Here is a 25,766-nt window from a genome sequence, read left to right as displayed (position 1 = left end):
AGTATATTAAAAAACTGCATATAATTTTAAACAAATATGAAACATGCTTGAAGATAAACGGACATGGCGCGTTTAGCCCTACCTAGACATATTTATTAGGATCGTTCAAAATAACAGAAACAATAATTGAATAAGGAGATTTTTCGTTATGTGGTGATTTTCAAGACAATGTTCATCATTTGAACAGATGTCAGGTAATTTTTTTTGCTGATAGATGCCGCAATTTCTTACGAAAGTCAAGACACAAATTGCAAGGAATATGGCTTGAAAAATATTTTTGCATTTTTGCAGGGATTTAGCACATATTTGATGCTTATTTTTTGTACAATAGGTTTCTACTGATAATTAGAAGGGAATAACGAACAGAATTCTTGAAAAAAAAGTGTAAATCGTAGTGGGGCGTTTTGCCCACACTGGGCATTATACCCCCTGTTCCCAGTTCGACGAATTTGTTTGCGAGAAGGCTTGCGGTCGTATCATGCAAGCAAACACCCCAACAGGACGCTGAAACAAAACCTGGTTGCCAAAACCAGGGCAAGGAAGTTGTACGAGAAAGTGTTGACCAAGTACAATGGATGCATTTTGATGGACGACGAAACTTACGTCAAAATGGATTTTGGACAAATACCCGGTAACAAATTTTACCTTGCGAAGCGTAAAAGGAATGTTGCGGGTAGATTCAAGTTTGTTTTCGCAGAGAAATTCGCTCGTAAGTTGATGATTTGGCAAGGGATCTGTAGTTGTAGGAAGAAGACTAAGATTTTCATCACTGCTGGAGATACAATGAATGGAAATGTTTACAAAGAAGAACGTCTCCAGAAGAGGGTTTTGCCATTCATTCGGTCCCACAAAGGTCCGGTGAAGTTCTGGCCGGACCTGGCAAGCTTCCACTACAGTCGGGATGTCGTTAAGTGGTATAAGAAGAAAAAGATCGATTTTGTTGAAAAAATTATCAATCCACCAAACTGTCCGGATTTTCGTCCCATCGAGAAATATTGGGCAATAGTTAAGGGCAAACTGAAGAAATGTGGCAGAACCATGAAAAAACCCGCTCAAGTGGTAAAGTGGTGGAAAAAGATGGCGAATGAGGTTACCAACAGTAGTGTACAGAAAATGATGGGTGGTATCACAAAAAAAGTTCGAAAATTCCTCCGAAAAGCTGACGAATGATTTTTATGTATTTTATTCCTTAAAATGCCATAAAAACCCTACAAAATGAACTTTTTACTTTCGTTGAACGTTATTTCTTTGCGGAGAAATAATCTTTAATGGTCTTCAAACTGAAAGAGTTAGAAACAGTTAGATAGTAACATTCATTCCGTTGTCTAGACCGATTTACCGTTTGTCGGCCCCATAACAGCAATAGCCGCCGACCGTGGCCTAGAGGATAGCGTTCAAATCTTCTAAGCCAGAGGTCATGAGATCAAGTCTTGGTCACGGCATACATAGTACTCTTTCTGTGGTTGGTGGTGTTAGCATTAGTAAATTGCTAGCCATTATATCCTTGAGAGATGTACGCTTAGTCTTAAGTAGAATTTAGACCTTTTCAAAGAAATATGAAGTGTCACTGAGATCCTATATGTGTGTGTATGTTTTTTAATTGGCTTTTCAATACAGCAAACTAATTAATTTTAATTACATTAATACATTCTGAATGGTCATTTGAAGTACCGTAAAACGGGACAACTTTGATCACCGGGGTATCTTTGACCAACTATAAATTTTTGCACACTATCATCAATTACTCAGTCTATAAATTGAATTTTTGAAAACTGTTTTCTACGTTTGAAAGTCTATAAATTGAGTATCAAATAGACAAAATTTTGTATAAATTTTAAATTTTTTTCTGTTAGTAAAAACGTAATTTCAAAATCTCAAAATATCTATTTTTTCCGAGGCTTACAAACAAACAGCACTCCTGATGAAACCAAAAAGCATTTAGAAGCAAACGGGTTGTTGAATGTGAATGAACTACTTTTTTTCTTCATATATATGTATAGTAATAGTGCTATTTTTATAGTCTTTTAGAGATAAATTTTCTATGTTAAAAAAATATGGACATTTTCCAAGATTGAGCCCGTATTGGACAAATCATTTGTCCAACACCTCGCAAACAGAACAGAGCAGAGAACGACTTACACTTTTATCACTTCGGATTCCGAGTGCACTGCTCTGCCGATCAACGTTCACAAATCTTTTTGCCGAGTGCGCCCGATTGCGGTTGCTCTGATGGTCGGGTGGACGTCGCTCGCTCTAAAGAAAAGAGAAGGAGCTGGCTAGAAAATTGCGCTCTAGCGTCGCTGCTGTGCAGCTCAGTGTATCAATCCAGAAAGATTTCAATGCAGGGATGTTTTCTTAAGAATAAAAGCCTTCGGGCAGTGCGGAACGGTGCATCAGTTGAAGAGGATTCCAATGTAGGTTTATGGATTAGCATTCCACAACTATCTCTGTACGTAGCCAGGCCCGGCACTTCTTCTGGTTTGATTTTTGATTAAACAAACTTTCACAAATCCGATTCTCTACAAACAATTTAAAACTGAATTTGATATTTCTGTTTCATTTTCCAAATAATGTGGATAAAACTGGGCAAAATCCAAGTAATTTTTAACAATATCCGGGCATCAGGGCCGGACCAAACTTTTCTCGAAAATTGCATTGAAAAACCGGGCTAGCCCGGATGAATCTTTAAACTTAAGTTTATGTACTTTTAATTTCGTACGTGGGTAGTATTAATTTACAAAAGCACCGCTTCGCAAGGTAACATTTACTAAAATTATCCAAAAAAAATTTTCTATTAAACAAAGCGTGAAAATTAGGCAGGGATCTGGGATATTTTCCGACTGAAGAAAGTATTTATCCTGGTGCAGAACCTCAATCTAGGGGAACTAAATCAATATCGCCCAGGAATGAAAAGATAGGTGTTTTGGGCAAAGCTGTTAATTCCCCTTTTGATCTATAAAATTTAAAGTCAAGAGGTTCAAAATTAGCGCGATAATAACAATAACTTTTTTGCTAAGCATTTTTAAAGTATTTTTTTAATATTACCGTATCTCCTTGGGTTAAAATTGTACAACTTGGACATTTTAAGCAAAGTTGTGTATTTTGTTGAGATAAATAACTTTGTAGAAAAAACTTAAGCTCTAAAATGTTAAACAAAAAAGTTATCATTTCTATCTCGCTATTGGTGGACCCCTCGACATAATACTTTATATCAAAATATGCGCTTTGTTATACAGTGCAAAATTGCCGAAGACACCAGCAGTCTATCTTATCTACTTTTGGCGTTACTCATTCAGTTCCGCTAGATTGATGTTCTGTATCATTGTGCATTGTAAATTCTGACGCACTTCAAAACTTCGATCCAGACGCAACCGATGAAGACAAACCGAGTTTTCTGTTCAGCTTCTCTTTCACCCGATTACGAACGAGTTTATCTGAACCGAGAACGCACTTCATCAGTTTGCTTGCTTCTCTTGCCCACACTTGGGTGGACGCTTGGTCGCTCTGGAGCTAACTGTGCGTTTTCTAAAGCTTCTCCGTTTGGGAAGAGCAGAGCGAAAAAAATACACGCTCTTACTCTGAACGGGCTAATCTGAGGAGCGATGCCAAGCATGGACAAATGGATAGAAACCTGGTTAACTTTGAAGAAACAAATAAAATGGAAATAGTGGGTGGGCCTAGAGGAATGTGTTAAGGTAAAATTTCATTTGTATTTTTTAGCTCAAACTATTTACCAATTGTTTTAATTTTTGCCCCTAAATGTATGCAACATAATAGTACTTTTTTCAATTATAAATGTTTAAAAAAAACGTTAAAAAGCAAAATAAAATTGATAAACTAGCATTTGAAAATATTATAAAATTGTTTTGTATCCTTTATGATCGAAAAATCTCGTTAAAACCGTCTAAATAGAGACTGATCAGTGTAACCCCAAAGCATCAAATTCAAAACAGATGCGAAATCGTTTTTTTTAATCATATTTAAAGTGGTCTAATAAATTTCTGTAACCACGTTTTACGTTCATTGGAGTCCAGTACTGATTTTAAGAATATGAAACATGCCACATTCCCCTTAACAGAAAAAATAATCGAAGAAAATTGAAAAAAAGTGATCAATATTACCCGAGGTTACGGTATCGAACATTTTTTCATTTCAAGTCACTTGCAAAATAGGTTACGACGTCAAAAGCGACTTGAGTCACGCCATTCGCTTTAGAGAATACAGTGAATGCCAATGCGTGTTCATTCGAACTCACGGCATTCACATCTCTCGTATCGCATAATAAACCAAAATTTCTATTCGATAGCAGAAAATGACATCATCATTAAATAGAAGCTGTTAGATTTGTTATCTTGACAATGTAATTTACTTTTTTATTTAAAATTTTGATTCAGGGTAGCACCTGTCTTACCGGAGAAACTTTAACATTTCTTAAGGGCCTTATCAAACCAAAATATACAATTTCCAGAATACTTATCATGCTGGCTCCAATCATGAGTCCAAAAAGTCCTCCCAACATTCCAACCGCATCACTAAAACCCATCAGCTCCTGACGAATTGTTGCCAGAATCCATTTATCTTTTATACCTACCGTCAGAATGGTTAAAGCATAAAATCCTACCTCACTTCCATCTGTACCGTTGAGCCGTCAACACGTACGCCGGAGCATCGTATCGTTGCTGTGTACCTGCAGGAACATTTTATATTATTTATTTTTTTTTCCTTACCTGTTTTTCAATCAGCACTTTTCAGTGCTAAAATTATTTTCATTTTCTTTTATTCATATTTTCTCTTTTCTTTCCAGCATGGGGAAGTCATCGGCTGGCTCAAGGGCTGGTAGAAAGCGTATTGCCGAAACTAATTCAGGTCCATCGCCCAAAAAAGTTGAAATTTCCAACTCATTCGATGTCCTTCATAACATCGGTGATGAGGAAATATTCATATTTAATTCTGATAAGAGTACTAAGAAACCTTCTTCTTCTTATACTCTTAAAAACGAAAAGATTCCACCAATAACGGTCACGATTCCTGACTTCAATGCCTTTCGAAAAGAAATCGTCACTTCCGTTAAGGATGTGAAGATTTCTTTTCAGATCGGTCGAAGGGGAACTGCTCGTATATTGGCGGAATCTTTTAATGATTTTCAAAAAATTTTAAATTATTTGAATAATAAAAAACATCAATTTTTTACTTACGACACTAGAAGTGATCGTCCATTTAAAGTTGTACTTCGTGGTCTCACCGGCGATCAGACACCGGATGAGATCACAGCTGAATTAAATTCTTTGTTAGGTTTTTCTCCAATTCAAGTAATTCAAATGAGGAAAAGAACCAACACGAATAATACCAGTAGTGTTGGTTTTGCTCCTGAGCTTTATTTGATCCATTTTAAAAAGGATCAGGTCAATAATTTGCAAATTTTGGAAAAGGCTCGTCTTATGTTTCATTGTCGAGTAAAATTTGAACCTTTTCGTAAATCCCATACCAATTTTTTACAAAATATTACGCAATGTCGTCGTTGTCAAGCTTTTGTCATGGCACTAAAAATTGTAGAATGAATGCCAGATGCATGTTTTGCGGCTCATTCGATCATGAAAAATCTAAATGCCTTTTTGGTGGTGATAAGCCAAAAACAGAATTTTTTAAGTGTGCGAATTGCGCAGGTAATCATTCCTCGAATTCTCTAGAATGTCCCGTTAGGGCAAAAATTGTTGCTTCTAGGAAAAATCCCAAAGTTTCCAGAAAAGTTTCTTCTCCTCCTTCCTCTTTTTCGTCTTCACACGTCAGACCGGCAAACAACCTGCCTGTTCGCAGTCAGCCTCGGCCTACATTGGAATCACGGCTGGGTAATACCCGAAGTGATTTTAATGTTACCTGGGCTGATTCTGCGCCACAAACTCGTTGTTTATCGTTCTCAGAGGTGGTTGAAAATGGGTTGCCCTCTTCAGGTTTAACTAATAAAAATGGGAAAAAACCAGGTCTCAACGTTCACGCGAAGGCTTGGGAAAATCCCCGAAATTCAAATACTTTTTCTTCTCCTTCATTTTCTGATCCTAACAATTTTGTTGATTTGGGTGAGATTACTGAGGAAAAATTAAAATTTTTGCATCAAAATTTAATGGAAATGATGCAACTTATGTTGAAAGAAAATTCAATGTTTGAAGCTTTCCAAACTTCTTTTAATTATGCTAACAAAATTATTATGACTTTACGATTCCCTCATGGATCCAAATAGATGTTTAAATATTATGAATTGGAACGCTAGATCTTTGCTGGCTAACCAAGATGAATTCTTTTTATTTTTGAAAACTCAAAACATACATATTGCTGCCATCACTGAAACTTTTTTAAAGCCAGACAATAACTTGAAAAGCAATGCTTTCTTTAAAATTTTACGAAATGATCGACTTGATCGACAAGGTGGGGGTGTAGCTATTGTCATCAATAGTCGTCTCAAATTTAGACTTCTTCCTTCTTTCAATACAAAAGTCTTAGAAACAATTGGAATTGAATTAGAAACTTCTATGGGGAAAATTATAATTGTTGCCGCATATTTGCCTTTTCAATGCAGCGGCGAACAGAAAAATTTTTTGAAGGGAGATTTGCAAAAACTCACCAGAAATAAATCTAAATTTTTTATTATTGGTGACTTTAATGCAAAACACCGATCTTGGAATAATATTTCATCAAATTCAAATGGGAATATTTTGTTTAATGACTGCTCTGCAGGTTATTATACTGTTGAATATCCTAATGGGCATACTTGTTTTTCTTCAATTAGAAATCCCTCCACAATTGATTTGGTTCTAACGGATTTAGGCGAGCATTGTAGTCAATTAGTTACTCATGCGGACCTCGATTCAGACCACCTTCCAGTAACATTTTCTTTATCCCAAAGTCCCATTGAAAACCCTTTAAAATCAACTTTTAATTTTCAAAAGGCTAACTGGGAGCGATATATGAATTTTATTGAACGTAATTTAGATGTAAACGTTCCACTGAATTCAATAGAAGATATTGATTTGGCTGTAGAAAATTTGACAACTGCAATAGTCAATGCTAAAGCCGCTTCAATACCTAAAGTTAAACATAAATTCAATCAACCTTTGATCGATGATGATCTTCAGTTTTTGATACGACTGAAAAACATTCGTCGACGCCAATATCAACGTACTAGGGATCCTTATTTGAAATTAATTTATTGCGACCTTCAAAAAGAGATCAAACGTCGTTTAAATTTCATTCGTAATGAAAATTTTGCTTAAGCAGTAGAGGATATAAAACCCTACTCAAAGCCATTTTGGAAATTAACTAAAATTTTGAAAAAGCCCCAGAAGCCAATTCCTACTTTGAAAGATGGGGATAAACTTCTTTTAACTATTTCAGAAAAGGCTCAAAAATTAGCACAACAATTTGAGTCTGCTCATGATTTTAATTTAAACGTTGTAAGTCCAATTGATGCTCGAATTTCCCTAGAATTTGATGATATTCTTTCTAAGCAAAATGTGTTTGAAAGTTCTTGTGAGACAAATATTGATGAACTTAAATTGATTTTCAAAAAATTTAAAAATATGAAAGCTCCAGGGGAAGATGGGATTTTCTATATTCTTATTAAAAAGTTGCCTGAAAGCACTTTAAATTTTTTAGTTAAAATCTTCAACAAATGTTTTCATTTGGCTTATTTTCCCAATAAATGGAAAAATGCCAAAGTAACTCCAATTTTGAAACCTGGAAAAAGTGCTTCAGAGCCTTCAAGTTATCGACCAATTAGTTTGCTTCCATCTTTAAGTAAACTATTTGAGAGAGTTATTTTGAATAGAATGATGATTCACATTAATCAGAATTCTATTTTCCCTGATGAACAATTTGGTTTTCGTCATGGACATTCTACTACACATCAACTTTTGAGTGTAACTAATATGATTAACGCTAGCAAATCTGAGGGTTATTCAACTGGTGTTGCTCTTCTTGATATTGAAAAAGCTTTTGACAGTGTTTGGCACAAAGGTTTAGTAGCTAAATTAGCTCGATTTGATTTTCCTATATATCTCACCAAAATTATTCAAAATTATTTGACTAGCCGAACTTTGCAAGTAAGCTATCAAAATTCATGCTCTGAAAGGACACCCATTAGAGCTGGTGTCCCTCAAGGCAGTATACTTGGGCCAATTTTATACAATATTTTTACTTCTGATCTTCCTGATGTACCAGAAGGAAAAGGTAGAAGATTATTTGCTGATGATACTTTGCTTTCAGCAAAAGGTCGAAATTTACGGGTGGTACGCAGTAGATTGCAACAAAATTTAAATTCCTTTTTGAATTACTTGAAAATGTGGAAAATTTCTCCTAACGCTTCCAAAACTTAACTTATTTTATTTCCCCATAAGCCAAGAGCAAATTTTTTAAAACCTAATGAAAATCATTCCATAACTTTTAATGGGGTTTCATTAGAATGGTCTGATCACGTGAAGTACTTGGGACTTACACTTGATCGGAATCTTACTTTTAAAAATCACATTGAAGATATTCAATCTAAATGTAATAAATACACTAAATCGCTTTATTCTCTCATCAACAGGAAATCCCGGTTGTGCCTGCGAAATAAGATGCTCATCTACAAACAAGTTTTCCGACCAGCGATCATGTATGCAGTTCCGATTTGGTCTAGCTGCTGCGCGACGAGGAAGAAAGCCATCCAGAGGATTCAGAACAAAGTTCTGAAAATGATTTTGCGGCTTCCACCTTGGCACAGCACCGAAGATCTTCATCGGATTGCAGGCATTGAATCTATCGAAGAGATGGCCAACAACATCATCTCCAACTTCAGAGGCAAATCGATGCAGTCTTCCATCGCAGAGATTCGTTCTCTTTATGTTTAGTTTAATTTTAAGATAGTGTTTAGTTTTAAGTATAAAATATTTTTGCTATTACAGGATGTTCTCCTACATTAAAAACTTGATTGCGCTCAGCAAATTTAAATCTTATAAATAAATTTTTATAATCTAGTTACTTATAGGGCTATGAGCTGAACACCTAGTTTAATGCAATAATGTAATATAAGTGTAATCATGATTTGATACAAATAAAGACATATTTAAAAAAAAAAATAAAATCCTACCCTGAAATCAAATCATGTCGTTAATTTTTCCAGAAAAACATATAAATCTGTACTTTTGTCTTACACATTTAAGTTCAAGGCATCTATGTGAGCTTTCAGATCTAACGGTTGACTAGAAATTTCGACTTCATAGGACAGGGACGTGCATGCGGGCAAACAACCGCAGGGATGATTTCTATTTTCTCCGACTTCCCGAGCAAACATTTCCATATAGGCTCCTGAATAACAATCAATTTCACTAGCGTCGCATTCACGCATGTCCGCACTTCTCGGCATAGAGAATTTGACACATCCACATAAATTGTTCGTAAAATTTACTAAACACTCCTGGATGCAATTAGGTATGTTGGTTGTAGATTTTGTAGAACCGTAGATATCGTTCATTCTCAAAAAAACATTGTCGGCTGAAAAAAAAAATATTAGAAAAAAAAAACAAACATATCAAGCAAGAACAGTAGGCCATGACCAATTTCCAATCGGAACACTTTGAGAACAAGTATTCGATTGATCCTTTCATTTCATCTGTTGAACTCCTACGCTGTATTGAGGAATGCTTCAAATACTTTTTTGCATTTCTTACAGAAAAATATAGCGAACGTTCAAATTGGGCTACCATTAATTAGAGGTCGAAGACCTTACGTAATATATACCAATCGGCTCAGCTCGATGAGTTACGAAGATGTCCGTGGATTTGTATGTTCCAATTCAAATGATTTTATCACCCTTCCTCCTATTCTGGGCTTGTACACCAATAGGAGAGGTTGCAAAAATCCCAGGCCTTTTCAGCAAATCTCTAACCTAAAATGCGCTGAAAAGTGTACCGTATCAAAGTTTATATGATTGGAAAAGCACTACTGGCATATTAAAAGACTCGAGCTTCCTAGCAAAGTGATGCATGACAACTACATTCAAGCGAAACAAAAAAAACATCTTTTGGGATTTTTTTCCTATTTTCCTATTTCCTATTTATTCCATTCCAAAAAATATTTGCTGAGAATCAAACTCACTGCAACATCTCATCTCAGCTTGCCAGAACGATATTTTACCCAGGGCACCATCTGAGTCCGTTAGTTTATTGTCATAAACTTTCCTCCACGATTACCAAAAGACACACTACATTGGTCGTCTGCCGTTTGGTCGGTGTTTTTCCGGTACTGCTTTGTTTTTTGTTGGGAAAGGGATGAGAAAGGGAGGGGAATAGGATGGAAATAGGAAACTAAAGGGCGAACACGAAATTATTGTGACACCAAAAATGTCATGCCAATTTTCTTATAATGTTTATAATCAAACTAAAATTTTAGGGGAGTTTTATACATATATTTACTTCAGAAATCAAAAGAAAAAGTTAATCGATGGAACCTTGAGTGTAAAATTGAACGCCTTTTCGCTTGATGCCCTCCATCAAAGTCTTTACAGTGTCATCCGGTATCAGTTTCTCATTTTTTTTTTCATTTTCTTAAAATGTCCTTCTCGTCTTTGACTGTCTTCTTGCTCTTCCGAAGTTCCCGCTTCATTATTGTTCTTTATCCTCAGCAACAAAATAGACAGAATTGGTACTCCAAGACACTTTTGATGCCAGATCTGGACAAAATAGCGGAGCTTCGTCGTGCTGCTGCAAGAACTGAAAAAGGTGCTTATCGAGGCACTCCGATTTGGAGATCTCGCCATTTTCTGTGCCCTTTGTCACGAAAGGCTCACTCCTCAGTCCAGAAACAAGATATTTGGAGGCGAACTTCAACGTTTTTTTTACTTTAATTTGTCGTCCACATCGAACTTGCTCTTGCCGGTGAAAAACTCCAACCCCGGAATTTGCTTAAAATCGGCTTTTATATACGTTTCATCGTCCAACACACAGCAGCCATATTTTTTCAGCATCATCTCGTAGAGTTTCCGTGCCCGAGTTTAAGCCGTCGATTGTTGAGATTTGGGAAGTCCTCTACCTTGTATGTATGTATACCAGCTCTTTTCTTAGCATTCTGGACGTAGCTCTGCGACATGCCGATATTTTAGCCAAATCACGGCTTGAGACGTTGGGATTTGCTTTAATCATCCGCTTCACCTTTCTCTCCGTCTATTTGTTCTCCGGTCCAGGTTTTCAACCAGGTTCTCGGCCATGGTCCAACGTAAACCGCTTCAACACTCTGGAGACGGCTGAATGATGGATGTTCAATATGTTTCCCAACTCCCGGTGCGGCAGGACAGGAAATTCCAGGTGTTTGGAAAGAATTTGTTTTTTCGACTCGCGTTGGTTCACCTCCATCTTCTTTGAATCGAAAAACATGACTTCGAGTTTGACAGCATGTAAACAAAACACATCAACGAGAAGGTGTGCAAAATTTGGTTGATTTTTTCCTAATGGTAAAAAAGTTTTGTCCTGTTGAATGTGTTCGCCCTTTATAAACAACCTTTCTATTTTTTTTCTTCAGAACACTTAGCAAATAGCTGTTGGTTACACGTTTTCTAGAGTAATCGTGTAACGTTGCATGGGTCGAGTCACGATGACGTAGCTCCATTTTGTGGTGACAGTTCGCGTGTCCTGTTTACAAAATTTTTCGAACGAGAAATGAGGTGCGGCGAAATTTTTCGTGTATCTGCACGGTCAACAATTTTTACTCAAAACTCAGTTTTAAGTTTGCAAAAAAACCAAGTCCAATTTTGTGAACTGAATGTTGCGCATTTGTCGGTTTTTTTGGGAATGAACTGGAAGTTGAAAAATATTAAAAAATTTGAAAAAAAGGAAGGTTTCAACGTGTTTTTGAAACCCTTTTTTCAACTCATTTCTTGTGGGCCAACTCACTTTGCATTGAATATTCTGGGGCAGCGCTTCTGCTTGAGAAAAAAGTCACATCGAATGTCCAAATGTGGAAGCTTCTGAAGAATTAGAATATGCCGAATCGATTGTCCGGAAGTTTCTTGTGTTATTTCGACTGGAAGCTGTAAACAAATGCACATATTTTTTCGACAACACTATTTAGAGACAGAAGAATCCTGTATAGGAAAAACTCTCCGGTAAACATACTGAAAGAAAAGGCTTTACTATTCTAAAATTTTACGATATTATATTCTCGAGGAATAAAAATAACGTCGGACAGTTCAACTTATAAGTTTAAAATCCTTTCATTCCAACATTTCTGTTTCAACTGGGTTAACAAATAAAATGATTGATTTTTCATCATTTATACATCTTCACCCTTATTCTCGTTTACGGCGTATCTGTCGTTCATTCGAACGGATACTTTCGATCGAATTCGAAAAAGCTATTTTTGTTTTCGTTCGAATGCGATACGTTCGATGATGGTGTTACCAAGGGGGGTATATCGTAGGTGTACTGATCCTTGAAATTTCCTAATCAGCCATGTTGGTTTTCAAAATTGGCTACCATGGGTACGTTGCGTTTGTTTACATTGCGTTGGATTTACAATTTTCCTTCGTCGCTTTTGTTTATCATTAAAGTAATCAATTTTCCTGTACAAAAGTGAAGTCACTGAAACATTGTGATTTTTTTTACGATTGTTGAAGCAGACCATCCGGAATACGATCTTTCCAGAACTATTAAGCAAGGTACGCACTGATCTGAAAATTCTAAATCTTGAACCATGCTTCTCATTTCTATTTCCTTCGATTCTAATTCTAATTCTAAATGCAGACCATATCCGATTGCTGAAAACGGTTTCTCGATGCTGTACGTACATGAACTGTATGAACATTTGTGGTTTTATTGTGCCACCATATCCATAACGTTCCGGAGGGTGGCATGTTCCGGCTGAAGAAGGAAGCTAAATCATGGCTTAGTGTTGGCTGAGGCATAAGTTCGAGGCCGATCAAGGTTACATAAAATGCACAGCATCATTCCGTTGCCCTTCGAGGGAGACTTATGTCCTGCCTGAAACACACCGGACGTTCCCGGGCAGTTAGTTAGAAGAGGTGCTGTTAATTGTTATGAATGAGTTGTCCTAAAAATTGCAGTGCAAAACTGAAGGACTAAATATAAAGATTGTTACGTATAAAATTTAGTTGAGAATCTCACACTCATGAGTGAAAAATCTTGTCTTTCCTATATTTTAATTCAACTGCTATACGGCATCAATGTTAACAATCCAAACACCGACAGGTGGCTAGTGGAATCTTACTTGGGGATACTGAAAACCAGTTTAAAAGATTGATTGAGCTTGCCTTACCAAAAAAAATTCATATGTTTGTACACAAAGATAACGAGCTCCACCAACCTCTCCGCGCTCTCCTCGCCTACTTACTGCAAAAGTCAGCAAACCTTCTAATATAAGACCCTTGGGTGTTACCAGATGAACTTCGAAACATCTAAGCAATGTTGCCACAAAAATCTGTATCCATCAGTGTATCTCTTTCTGTTCCATTGGGATTCTTATGGACAAGAATGCGATAACTGAGGATAACAAAATTTTTTGACCTCGCTGCTTCAAAATGACAGCTCTTGGTGTAAACAAATGCACTTGAACTGTTGTGAAAAATAAATTTCGTCGGCCCACGACGCGGAATACGTATTCAGGGCTAGAAGTTGGTCGCTATTTAGTAACTTTGTCACTTTTTTTGAGCTGGTCACTCAAAAGTTGCTTTTTTCAAAATTTGGTCACTAAAGTCACTTTTTTCTACAATTTAAATACAAATGACTACATATAACGTTTGAGAACCGTTTTGCAACTTTGCCCGAACTTTGAATACGCGAATGCGCCAACATCACTGTTTAGAGAAAAACGTATTCAAAGTTCGACAGTTCCCAGCAAAAATATAATTTTGTTTTATTAATTTCTTGAAAACCAAATTTCATTCAGATAATTTTGTGCTATCAAAATGTAGGTCTCAAAACGCATTTTTCGATCCAGCTTATAACTTCATTTGTTAACGCATTTGTCCTTTTCTAAATTCACTACAAAATTTCATTTTACAGGTCGAACTCGATTTTCAGTTGACGCGAATATCCGTAACTTGATTATTTGTTTTTAAGACAAATTTATCCTTGCATAAAAACGGGGTCTTGTCAACGTTTGGGATTCGTTATATTCTATAAAATTCTATAAAATTTCTTTATATTTTCTTTATTTTTTTTTTAATTTTAAAGTGAAGTTTAGCCTTTTTTAGTTTAGGTTTTTTTTTTTGTAAATCGATTTTCAAATGAACTTTTATGAGCTTTAAAATGTAAAATATAATATTTGAGAATATAAATAGGCAAATATTATTCTTTTGGGATTCAAAATTCTATAACTTTTATCAATAGTTAATTTTTTCAATAGGTTTTTTAAGTTTTGTGTCTATTTTTGCTTCTTAAACTAAATTATATTTAAAAAATGTGTATCAACATTTTAATGTCTTCATTATATATCTGATATTTAATTCTTCGTTTTTTTTTCTGTCTGTCCGTCTGTCTGTCTGTTCCCTTAGACATTCAGCAGAAAATGTCATTTAAAGAATGTATAAATTTGCACAAAAGCGTTAAGACAGCTCGGTTCCACAGTAAAAAAAGACAGACAATGTTCGTTTTCAGAACAAAATTTTAAATTGTCCCATTTAAACCTTAAACTTTAGATTTACTCATAAAAAAGATAACTTTATAATTCTGAAAAAAAAAAAATGGAAGAGATTTAAACCAAATAACGAAACTTTACAGAAATCAGGACATTTGAAATTAAAAAAAATGATCAAAATTAACTCAGTCTGATGCCATGTGATAAATTGTATTTTCTTCTTTACCATGAGCTCATGAATTCTTATAAAAAGCGTCTTAACCCTCTACTGCATGGACAACGAATTCGTTCTGAAAAAAATAATTTCTTCGACGGAAATAATTTTATTGGCCTCTTAACACGCAATTCAGAAAAAAAACAAAATTGTTTTTTCAATATTTCTCTTGTTTAAATAGTCTGGAAAATAAGATATTTTTTAATTTTTTTTAATGTTTTAAAATGTTGATGCATTAGAATCGTTGTACCTAGTTCTTTAAAAATACTGCATTATGCACAAAAAAGAAAAAAAAATTAGGGGACATATATGAGCTCGTATGCAGTAAAGGGTTGAAATATGCAGAAAGACCCTGTTGATGTAATTTTTGACTTGATATGGTCACTAATTTTGCCCTAATTTCATTTCAAAGTAACTATTTTGCCCTACTTTTTTACCTCATGGTCGCTTCTAGCCCTGCGTATTCGATGTATCCGATAACACGATTAAAAATTAGAAGTTTCGGTGTGCTGAGGGTGCTGATGAGTGGTTCAAGATTGTGTTCATCCGGTGAATTTTGGAAATGCTGTTGAAGATACCTAGGAAGGAACAGAAGTGGCTGGGCCAGAATGATCTCGGCAACGAATTTAGCAACTATACTTCCATATAAAAGGATGTAAACATGTACCCCTGATGGTCGACGGTAAAAAAAAACAACCGAAAGCCAGCAGGTGATAACGAAGGTGATTGGTGCTATTAGTGCTGTGAAAAAGCGCCCCCGCCGAAGTGTTTAATCATGAAAAATGTAGTACATTTTGAATATTAAATTTTGTTTTCATTTCTTTTTATTTCAATGGTTTTTTTAAGAATAAAAAGATGTTTTACCCCCAAGCATTTCTGTTATTTTGAACCAAAACTTTCTCAACTTCACAAACGCTTCCGATTCGCGGCATCAGACTCGCGTTTGCGTTGCTGTTGTTCCTCTAGGACAGGGGTTTTCAGATCGTGCTCCGCGAAGCTTTTAAAAGTGCTCCGCGACGTACGCAACGAAAATCATAAACCAACTTTGAAAAATTCCGATTTTTTTTATATCGAAGCATGAGAAAAAAAATATTCAAGGGCATATAATACGAACGAATAAATTTTGTTTTTACTGGCGGCTAAATCCATGTTGGCAAAGTGGTGGATTGTCAAAATTCACTGCCTTGATCGAACAACGTTGCAGGACTGAGCGTGCAAAACACTCAATGAAAAGGCTGTTCTAGCGCCGTATTTAGTGAGCTTCCGATTGGAAAAGCTGGAGAAGTGCATACTATTGCTGAAAACTAAATCAAATCTTGTATTCAAGAAGTCGTCCGTATCATAGCTGATGATGAAACAGTAGGGGATATGAGGGCATAACGAGCACTTCACTTTTCTACGAAAGTACGTATTTTCTTAAATAAATTTTCATGAGCATTTGTTTCGTACTTCTTATAGCATTAAATTTTCACAAAAACAGGAATATCCTTATCATCTTTACAGAGATATTTGAAAAAAAAGGGCTATGTTCTCAAGTAACGATAATATTATAATTTTTGAGCATCACGAAATAAGCTCTTATGATCTTAAAATCACCTTGATCTATAATGTACGCACTGCAACATGATGCACACATTGTTTCTCAATTTTTACCATCATAAAATTTTTGATTCTTCACTTCTATCAATTTTAAAACACGTTTTTACTTAAATTTGTTGACTAGGGGCATAGAGAGCACCATATTATCGAGGCATAATGAGCATTTTCTGCCGTAGAATCTAGCAGCAAATTAAAATTGATTGTGGCTCTATAACCTTGACTAGTTTTCATCCGACGATTTAGCCTATTGGTAAGGTGTCGGAGAGGTAATAAAAAGACTAGAGTTCGATTTCTGTTCGAGTTGATTTTTTTCCATTTACAATTCATGATTGATTTTTTTTTATTGTAACATCATACGGCTAGTAGCATCATCCTCCAAGCAATGCACATAATGTATGAGCGTGCGTGAATTGTTTGTATTCTACAAACAGACCTAGATTATTTTGTTATTGCTTTGTTTGATGAATCTACGACTCACCTGATCATCGAATTGAATTCGCTGCAAGATTCCCCGGCAGAAAACGCACATCTTGCACTGATTAATGGTGCTCATACTGCCTCAGGGCGGGTTCTCATTATGCCTCTACAGTGGCTGGTTTTCAGATTTTGGCAAAAATATTTAAAATGCATTTTTTAACGTTTTTATCTAGTTTTTCACGTTTCAGCCCGTTAGGAAATAGGCTTCTGAAAAATGTTTTATAAAGCAAAACTTATTCTTCTGCCGTTTTCCACAACTTATCTATGCAAGTCTGGATTTTCCACATATCTCTCAACGAAGACAAAATACCGATCCCGACTAAAGTCGGAACCAGACGTCAGGTTACAACTGACACAAATTTAACCAAACTTGTTACAGCTTGAAAAATCGAGAAAAAAGTATATTTGTTATATTAAAATCAATAATTTTTGATGACACATACTTTTACACACATACATGCATGCAAGACTATTCAAAGAGTAGCCATTCATTACTGATTTTATTGACTATGATGACAAGACACATCTTATTTAAACGATAATTACCATCAAGTTTTCAAAACTCGGGTTTTCATTCTTTCAAAAATGTAGGTGCTTCGCCAAAATTTTTGGTTTCAAAAAGTGCTCCGTCGAGCTAATGATCTAAAAACCCCTGCTCTAGGAGAAAGATGTATTTACATAAGTTTCGGAACTCGGTTTCGATATACAAAAGGTATAAATAATTCTTCTAATTAAAAAGCTGACATTTTAAAATTAATTTTTAGAAGTAAACAACTTTTTTTATCCCGCGAAACTAGAATAAATTAAACATCCTTGGCACTCCACAATCGGTCTTATTAAATGGCAAAAATTCCCACCAACTGTTGGCTAGTTCGTTTTAAATCGAATTTTTCTATGTTCAGTTTGTTCTCCTTTTTCTTTTTAATTTTTCACAAAGTATGTTTGCATCGTGTGAGTTTTTCAATCAAACGCAAGCGTTTGACTGGCGTTGGTCAGGCGGTAGAAGAAATACGTTCGATCGAAAACGAGAATGCATCCATTCGTTCGAACGAACGGTGTTCGAAAGATTAAACTGTTTTTATACGTTCGAACGAAAACAAGAATACTAATTGGGGAAACTTTCGAACGAATTCGATTCGATCGAAAACCAGAATAAGGGTACTTATTTCTTAACAACTTATTTCCTTTTTAATTTTTTTAATCCAAAATTGAGCTGAGAACTATTGCTAAACCAAGTGAATGAAAATTAAATGAGGACCCAAAGGTTTGTTTTGCTTCCTCAGTGTGTAAAATTGGAAAATAAGGAATCAAAACAGGAATCGCGAAATGTTAAAAACAATGAGGCCAGGCAGTGCGTGAATCGACCTATAAGAGTATATACGGACGATAGTATTGGCGAAAAATTAGCCTCAGCCATAACCTCAAACTTTGATTTGCTGGCGGGCTCACCAGTGATGCTAGGTGCGTTACTGAAATCAGTATTTGTTTGATTTCAACTAATTATAATATTTCTGAATTGATTAATTTTTTAAATGTCAACAGCTAAACGTTTGAATTCATTATGAGGCGTCCCAAAATGGATGAAGATAAGCTATATTTTTCTAATGAATTTTCAAGGTGAATTTAAAACATCTGAAATATGTTTTCATATACTGCTTGATTGATTCAAAATTTGTTTCTTTCTTCTAAACGAATGCCAAATCATTAACTGTTACAAAAAAAGTAATTTAATGAAAGCCCGTCTCTGTTGACTTTGAAAATAATCTCCTGCATGCTCTGATTATTATGAACAAATCCACATAATTCGCTACATCGTTTAAGTGTGCGATACAGGCAGTTGTTATTCCGTTCAGATAAATGTTGCAATCAATTTCTACGCATTTAATTGCATTTCATTTTTTTCTAGAAATCTACGGGAATAATGCAAATTCTCAGTACTTATGAAAAGGTTTTTGAATAACAATGCAATTAAAAAATATAATCATTTTCCAAATATCAATGCACTTGGCAACCTTGAACGCCCAAAAAAATCAAAACACGTACACCGTGTATCGTTTTTCCACACGCTCTTTTTTTTAAACTCAAAATTAAGTATTTTTGGTTCAAAACAGCAGTTCGGTGGCTTCCCTCAACTTTGAGTTTAACTGGGCAATAGCAAAACTAAGTTCTGATAGGCATACTCAATACTAAGTTCGGCAGCCGAACTCGAATTTATCCTTTTTTCGAGGGTAGCTTATTTTCAGGGAATTAAAGGATGATTAAAATTTGTTGTGCCCGGATGTTGCTGTTCCGGTACAGAGCAGTGGAAAGTTTTAACACTTCCGGTCAAAGAAAACTTCCGGATGTTACTTCCCACGGGAAGTAAACAACATCCGGAAGTTTCTGGACATTCCAAGCCGCTCACCATATGATGACAATGACGGACAGAGTTTTACGCTGACACGGTGAACATGCATTCCATTATGAAGTTCCTTCATAGTCTTCCGTAATTGTTCCGGAGCGACAAAATTTGGCGACGTGTTCGTTGGTTGCTGTTCCGGTTCGGACTGAACTCGCTAAGTGTTTTCAGTCCAACAAAGAGAGTTCAATTTTTAGTTCATAAGGTCGAACTCAGCTTTGATCCCTCGCCGAAGGAAAAAAAGGGATCAATTTTGAGTTCGCAGTTCGAACTCCGTTTTGATCCATCGCAAGGAGGAAAAAGGGTACTTAACTTTAAGTTCATAGAATCGAACTATGTTTTGAACCTCGGTCATACTTAATTTTGAGTTAAAAAAAAGAGCGTGCACAGGGCGAATTTATCGGTATGAGTACCAGAAAAACGCGTTTATCGTACGCCCTTCTCAAAAATCGATTCTGTTCTCCCATGGTTTGAGGTTAGGGCTGAGGTCTCCTGCTAAGGTCCCGCATGGAACAGTATCATACAGTAACGATTCCCATTATCTTTTTCCCGAGACACCCAAAAGATTCCCTTTATAGTTTTTGGATTATTAATGAACGATTGAACAAATCGTTTTTTCATCAAATGGAATCGTTTAGACACAAATAACGATACAGGGAACGGGTTGTTAAGTAAAAAAACGATTCATTTTTTTGCTTTTTTCTAGATGAAAAATGTAGGAAAACGATGAACGATAGATATAATCGTTATCATATCGTACGTTTTATGTGCATGGGACGCTACATTGTATCTTCAAAAGATCTTTCTACGACCAAAAATGAAAAAGCAGACGATTCATGTTGCAATTTCTAAAAAAATACATTATTTATTCAAAAATGGTAAACATGGATTATAATATAAAATATATGAACCTATATTCATCTAAATTGCCTTTATAATGACCATTTTACATCAAGCTTTTTGTGGAAAGATTTATGCTGAGGGTTATGTTCAGCGTTCGCCTGCAAAACATTGAAACGAATTAATATATAAGAAAAAGTTACAAAAATCGATCATATTACCATCAATTAAGGCATCCATCCATCAATCAAAAATAGTTCCTATATTGATCCAAGACGGCTGAAAAATTAAAAGAAACCTTTATAAAAAAAAAATTTTACACTAACTAGATTTTTGGAAAATCTATAAGATTTTCCATTTAAATTGTTGATTTCTCATTTAAATTAAAGTTTGAATACTTTTTTATTTTAGAACTCAATACTAAATCTTCGTCAGAATTTTTAAAAGAAAAGAAGGGTAGGTGATCGAGTTCAGAAAAGTTAATAGGTATATTATTTAAGTATTCAATTCAATTTATCATGATTTCTGTTTGAAAGTATTGTTCTCTAACTTGAGTTCAAATTTTAATTTTCAATTTCGAGAAATAAAAAAAAAACAACATTTTCATGGCTTGGTTAAAAGAATTGTTAGAGTAATAAGTTTCCCAGAGTTTTTGGACAGATAATGTAATTTATAATAAAGATTGAGAATTCATTCCAAATTGGTGATTCTGGTAATGGTCAATTATTTAAAATTACTTATCCTGGCTCTTAATTAGATTGCTTATTCAAGATCCCTTTTTTTGTTCTAAAAAGTTTTCTTAGTGCTTAAAGCACCTTAAAGTTCGTATTCTGCATAATTCTTTTTTTTTTTTCATAATTCATTTGTGTTGAAGATTGATCATAAATTCTAGAAACTATTTCAAACGGCTACCAGCACAAAATTTATCTCGGCCTTGATTTGAGCCTACGGTTCCGTATTTTCTTCTTGCTTAGGTCAAATTTCAGATTTTTTTTTCAGCGGATGCTTTTAAACTCGAGAATCGGGACCATCTTCAACTTCCGTGTGTTTTCTTTTTCTTCGACATATTTATACAGTGCATGTTACAGGTTCCTTCCAGGCTAACTTATCTTGCTCTGAAAAAAATGGAAATGAGCATTAAATATGAAATGAAAAGCCAGACTTACCCAACGTAAAAGACGGTTTAGAAGACCTGGCACATAATCGGAGTCGGTTGCTTCTATGGATCTTCCCGAAAAATTTGATCCCCTGGTTTCGGTTTAAACAAGTCCAGCACCTATGGAGATATGTTGTAATTTGTGGGAAAAGTACATAATTGTATTCAATAAAACGCCAGACTTACCCAATAACGTCGCATGAGGCGGTGAAGATTCGACACATTACTGGGACCGGTTCCTGCCGACCGATTTCGTTGCTTGTTTTTCTTACGGGAGGCCTGCTTAAGCCGTGAAACAATAATTATTTGGCCTTTTTCCGAAATAATTTGACCTCCTGGGTGCAGATCCTGCAACTGTAGGGCCATTTTGACCGTTTACCGTCAACTCCAGACTGGCCTTTCCTTTCTTTAGGTTCCCCGAGCGCACCAGTATCGGTTCCGTCGCGTCGACTTTTAAAAAAGTTTTTTTTCTTTTTTTTCTTCTAGCGACCACACATGATACACTCAAGTACAGATATACTCAATATGGTTTTTAAGATCATTCAATTTATCTTCCATAAATAATTTTTATCAATTCTAGCAAAGACGCATTAAGAATCGAAAAATTTGTGAAAAATAAAAGTATTAAAGGACGATAACACAAATATTCACCATACATGTAATCAGAACAGAATCGTTCTAAAGATTCAGTGTACAGTTTTTGATTATGCGGGGTGGTGTTCGTGTAAAACTGTCAATATATCCTTATAGACCTGCAGCCAAGATGAGCTGTGCATGTGTATGTAATCCGGCCGGCAAACAGCAAACAGTTTCTCGTTTTCCATTCCCACTCTATATTCCTCCCATTCTCTTTTTTCATTTCCCAACAAAGATAAAGCGGGCCATAGACTACACAAATTGGCCTGTACAAATTCGATGATTCCGCGTCGATTGTTTGATCTATGCTCGCCCACACACTATACAAACATATTTCACGCGAACACAAATGATTGTTGGCGAAAACAGCAACAGCAACAAAAAAAACCATCTCCACCCCGGCTGGGAGAATGTTTTGTACAAAATATTTCGATCCCGACCGATTTTACTCCAACCGTTTGAGCGCTCATTCAAGTAGTGCCATACACTGTAAATTTTTGCCTCGGTTTCCAGCAAAAAAAAAATGCTGGAAACGTTCAGCAATCCAAATTTTTGCTGGAAACCAGCAATCGATTTTCTTATTGCTGGATTTTTCAGCATTCGGTTGTGTTCTTGTCATTTTTGCTGGAAAATCCGCAATCGGTTTTCAAATTGCTGGACTTTCCAGCAATCGGTCTAGTTTGCTGGAAAATCAGCAATCGAGTTGTCAAATTGGAGTCTGTTTGTTTTCGTACGCTGAAGCAAGGTAAGACTCTTTTTCACGAATTTTGTTTATGTTAATACTATTTTTTCATTTTCCTCTATATTCTAGCAACCGGACATCAAGTCAAGGGTGAGTTTGTATTGGAAAATGGATTTATCAGATTCATGAAAGGTATTAATCGAATCTCTATTTCAGGTGGCGGATGATTATCACATTGGCACAAAGCTGCCACCACGGAGGCGGTATTGGTATATTGACAAAACATATGTCTCTGCTAATTCATTTAATTCATAATAAAAAAAAATGGAAGAAAAATATGTTGTTTATTACTTATCATGTGCACAGCCAGTTTCAATATTTAAATTTGATTTGAAAAATAAATTTGATACCAAATACAGCCGAATGCTTTGATTGAAATAGCTAGTTTCCAGCAATCTGGATTGCTGATTTCCAGCAATTTGAATTGCTGGAAACCAGCATTGATGTTTGCTGATTTTTCCAGCAATCGATATTGCTGGAAATTTTGCTGGAAAGTCAGCGGGACAAAAACCAGCAAAATTTTGCTGGTTTCCAGCAAAAAAAAATTTGCTGTGTACACTATGCAAATCGTACTCACAGCGACAAAATTTCATCGAATTTCATCGCATTTGTACAAATGTTGTGTAGTCTGTGGCCCGCTTAAAGGAGGATGAAACACCGGCAAAACGGCAAACGACCAATGCAGTGAGCTTTTTTGTAATCGGTGGGGGCAGAAAAACTCTGAGAATGAACTTTCGTTTGCTGACCGACTCAGATGGTGCACTGGGTTAGTTATCGGACTAGAAAGCCGAGATGAGATGTTGCGGTGATTTCGATTCTCACAATACATATATATTTTTTTTGGGATGAATTAAACAATAGAATGAAAACCCAACTTAATGTTTTTCTTGTTTCGCTTGAATGTAGTTTCCATGCACCATTTGGCTTGGGAGCTCGACTCTTTATGACATTTGTGCTTCTCCAATCATATCATCTGTAGGTCAGTTCACTTTTCAGCGCATTTTTGGCACAAAGATTTGAAAAATAGGCATTTAACTTTTGCAACCTTTTCTGTGGGTGTAGCATCAGTAGTGAAAGTAACCGTAATTTGTCGCTTTCACTGAAGATGCGAGCAATATTAGAAGCGTTCTCAGATAAAGTTGAATACGGATAGCGTTGGATTCAGACACAGTTGGATACGGATCAATTGAAGACTTTTTCTTAAACAATTTCAACCAACCCAGCGATTGAATGGTAAATCACTTATTAAGAGACATTGCCATTGAAAACTCTGTTGAATGAATATTTCTTCGTTTTTAACTCTTGATAAAGTTCACCCAAATGCCTAATCAAAAATGAAGTAACAGTTTGTATACGAACTCTATGATAGACTGTGATTCAAGCGATAGTGATGTCTTCGTGATTTGCGGCTTAACAAATAGCAACATGGTATCTCGAAAGCCCAAACGGTAATGGAAGTGATCCAATGTTGGTGCTTCGTCTGGTGGATGAACGAGCACTTTATATCCATTTCTTGGGCCCTGAAAGAAAACGATATAATAAGCAAAAATACGTGGATCCTAGTTTTGTTGTTTTTAAATAAAAGTTATTTGGTTGATTTCATAAGTGAATCAATTAAAAAATGGTGATACGATTGGCTAAAAATTCCACTTTGCCACTCAAACCGAAGTATAGAGAGTTAACAGATACTTACATTACAAAACAAGTCATCATCATTCAAGTTAGATACTAGTCCAACCTCCAGCCCATATTTCCTTCCATAGCCCAATGGTCGTTCAGGATATACATCGAAATTTGAATCACTGCGATCGCCGGACTCTCGAAACCAGTCTGTTGACGTTCTGGTAGTTTCAGAATAGGTGAACTCTTGGTTCAAATTTTCTAACCGATACAAAGTTTTCGCTGCCATTGCATTAAATGTGTAGCAAACTCCACTGTCAGTAATTGTTTTGAAAAACATTTTGCTACAATTAGTGTCTATAGTTTTCCAATAACAACCATTAATGAGCGTTTCTCGGTCAACCGAAAGATTTCTCAATATTTCAACGGTTGGAATCGATAACTTATCGTGAAACGATATCCAACTAGCCACAAATGGGCAGACATGTGTAAGTGCTCTGAGATTTCTATACCTACAAAACAGAATCGACTTAGAATTAGCTTTATATAAGTCATCATGAATCATCATACTCCAAATTCTCAAGGTCTATATTCTGATGGATTCTGGTTGCAGCGAGAGTAAGATTGAATAATTCTAGGCGATTTTGAACCAGAGCACAAATGGTTATTGCTGGGAATGGTACAGCCTGTATTGGCTTCAGGCCAGGCTCGTAACTGATATAAATTGGATTATCGACCCAATTCGAATAGGTAGCAATCGCGCTAAGCACACTCATAATTAGCGCCGCTGAAATCCAAATGATCCACCAACCACGATCTATTGGTCCTAGGTGCTCCATTATTAGGTGCTTAATGGTGCTGATTGAGTTCTCTTCACAGTATTCCAGCCATAGCCTTCGCACCATACTGGTAATACGCACTCGAATAGGTGCCATCATTCAGCAGATTATATTTACTGGACAAGAACCATCAAAAATAAGTCTGAATGCACACTCGTTAACAAAGAATCTGAATTAGAGACAGTTACCATTGCACATTTTTCACCATGCAACCTATTTTTTGTTTCATAACTGTTGAATAAGTTTTGTTGAATAATTAATGTTCTTGTTATCCATTACAAGACGAATAATTTCATGTTGTCTGGTGCAGATTAAGGATTTAAAAATTCATGGAAACATGAATTCTTCTCATTGTATGCAACCAGTTTAGTTTTAGGGAACTTACTGCTGAAAACCTCTTTATTTCAGACAACAACAAAAAACCCTTGAAAGCCCTGAATTTTGGAATAGTTTTCATCGAAATAAGATTTTCAACCATTCAATGTATGTATACCGCTTCAAATCAACAAATCAAAGCCAGGCTGAAAAAGTTAGGAACGCAAATCACGCTGCTTCTAGCTCAGTATTTACAGAACCGACTTTTACAAACTTTACATCATTGAATTGTTTATTAATTTATTAATTTATTT

General features: G+C 35.7%; 1 protein-coding gene and 1 long non-coding RNA gene across 2 annotated transcripts; both read right to left on the bottom strand.

Moving 5' to 3' along the window:
• Positions 1-9,187: 9,187 nt before the first annotated feature.
• On the bottom strand, positions 9,188-25,250 carry LOC129747412 (pickpocket protein 28-like). Its single transcript, XM_055741621.1, has 4 exons — positions 24,869-25,250; positions 24,372-24,810; positions 24,038-24,198; positions 9,188-9,522 (listed from the first exon to the last, which is right to left on the bottom strand). Exons 1-4 carry the CDS (start codon positions 25,234-25,236, stop codon positions 9,456-9,458), a joined length of 1,035 nt encoding a protein of 344 aa, XP_055597596.1. The 5' UTR covers positions 25,237-25,250; the 3' UTR covers positions 9,188-9,455.
• On the bottom strand, positions 21,106-21,805 carry LOC129747413 (uncharacterized). Its single transcript, XR_008737504.1, has 3 exons — positions 21,487-21,805; positions 21,311-21,420; positions 21,106-21,259 (listed from the first exon to the last, which is right to left on the bottom strand). It is a non-coding gene; the product is annotated as an uncharacterized LOC129747413 (long non-coding RNA).
• Positions 25,251-25,766: the final 516 nt, after the last annotated feature.

Source organism: Uranotaenia lowii, chromosome 2, assembly GCF_029784155.1.
Source record: "Uranotaenia lowii strain MFRU-FL chromosome 2, ASM2978415v1, whole genome shotgun sequence".
NCBI lineage: Eukaryota > Metazoa > Arthropoda > Insecta > Diptera > Culicidae > Uranotaenia > Uranotaenia lowii.
The sequence above is the reverse complement of the archived record's forward strand: the minus strand, read 5'-3'. Positions and strand labels throughout refer to the sequence as shown.

Bases quoted from the DNA above. Each gene is read 5' to 3' on its own strand.
- LOC129747412 (XM_055741621.1), bottom strand. From the start codon at position 25,236: ATGATGGCACCTATTCGAGTGCGTATTACCAGTATGGTGCGAAGGCTA. The intron at 24,811-24,868 runs GTATGATGATTC...TCTGTTTTGTAG, and splicing joins ATAGACCTTGAGAATTTGGA to GTATAGAAATCTCAGAGCAC. The intron at 24,199-24,371 runs GTAAGTATCTGT...GTTTTCTTTCAG, and splicing joins ATGATGACTTGTTTTGTAAT to GGCCCAAGAAATGGATATAA.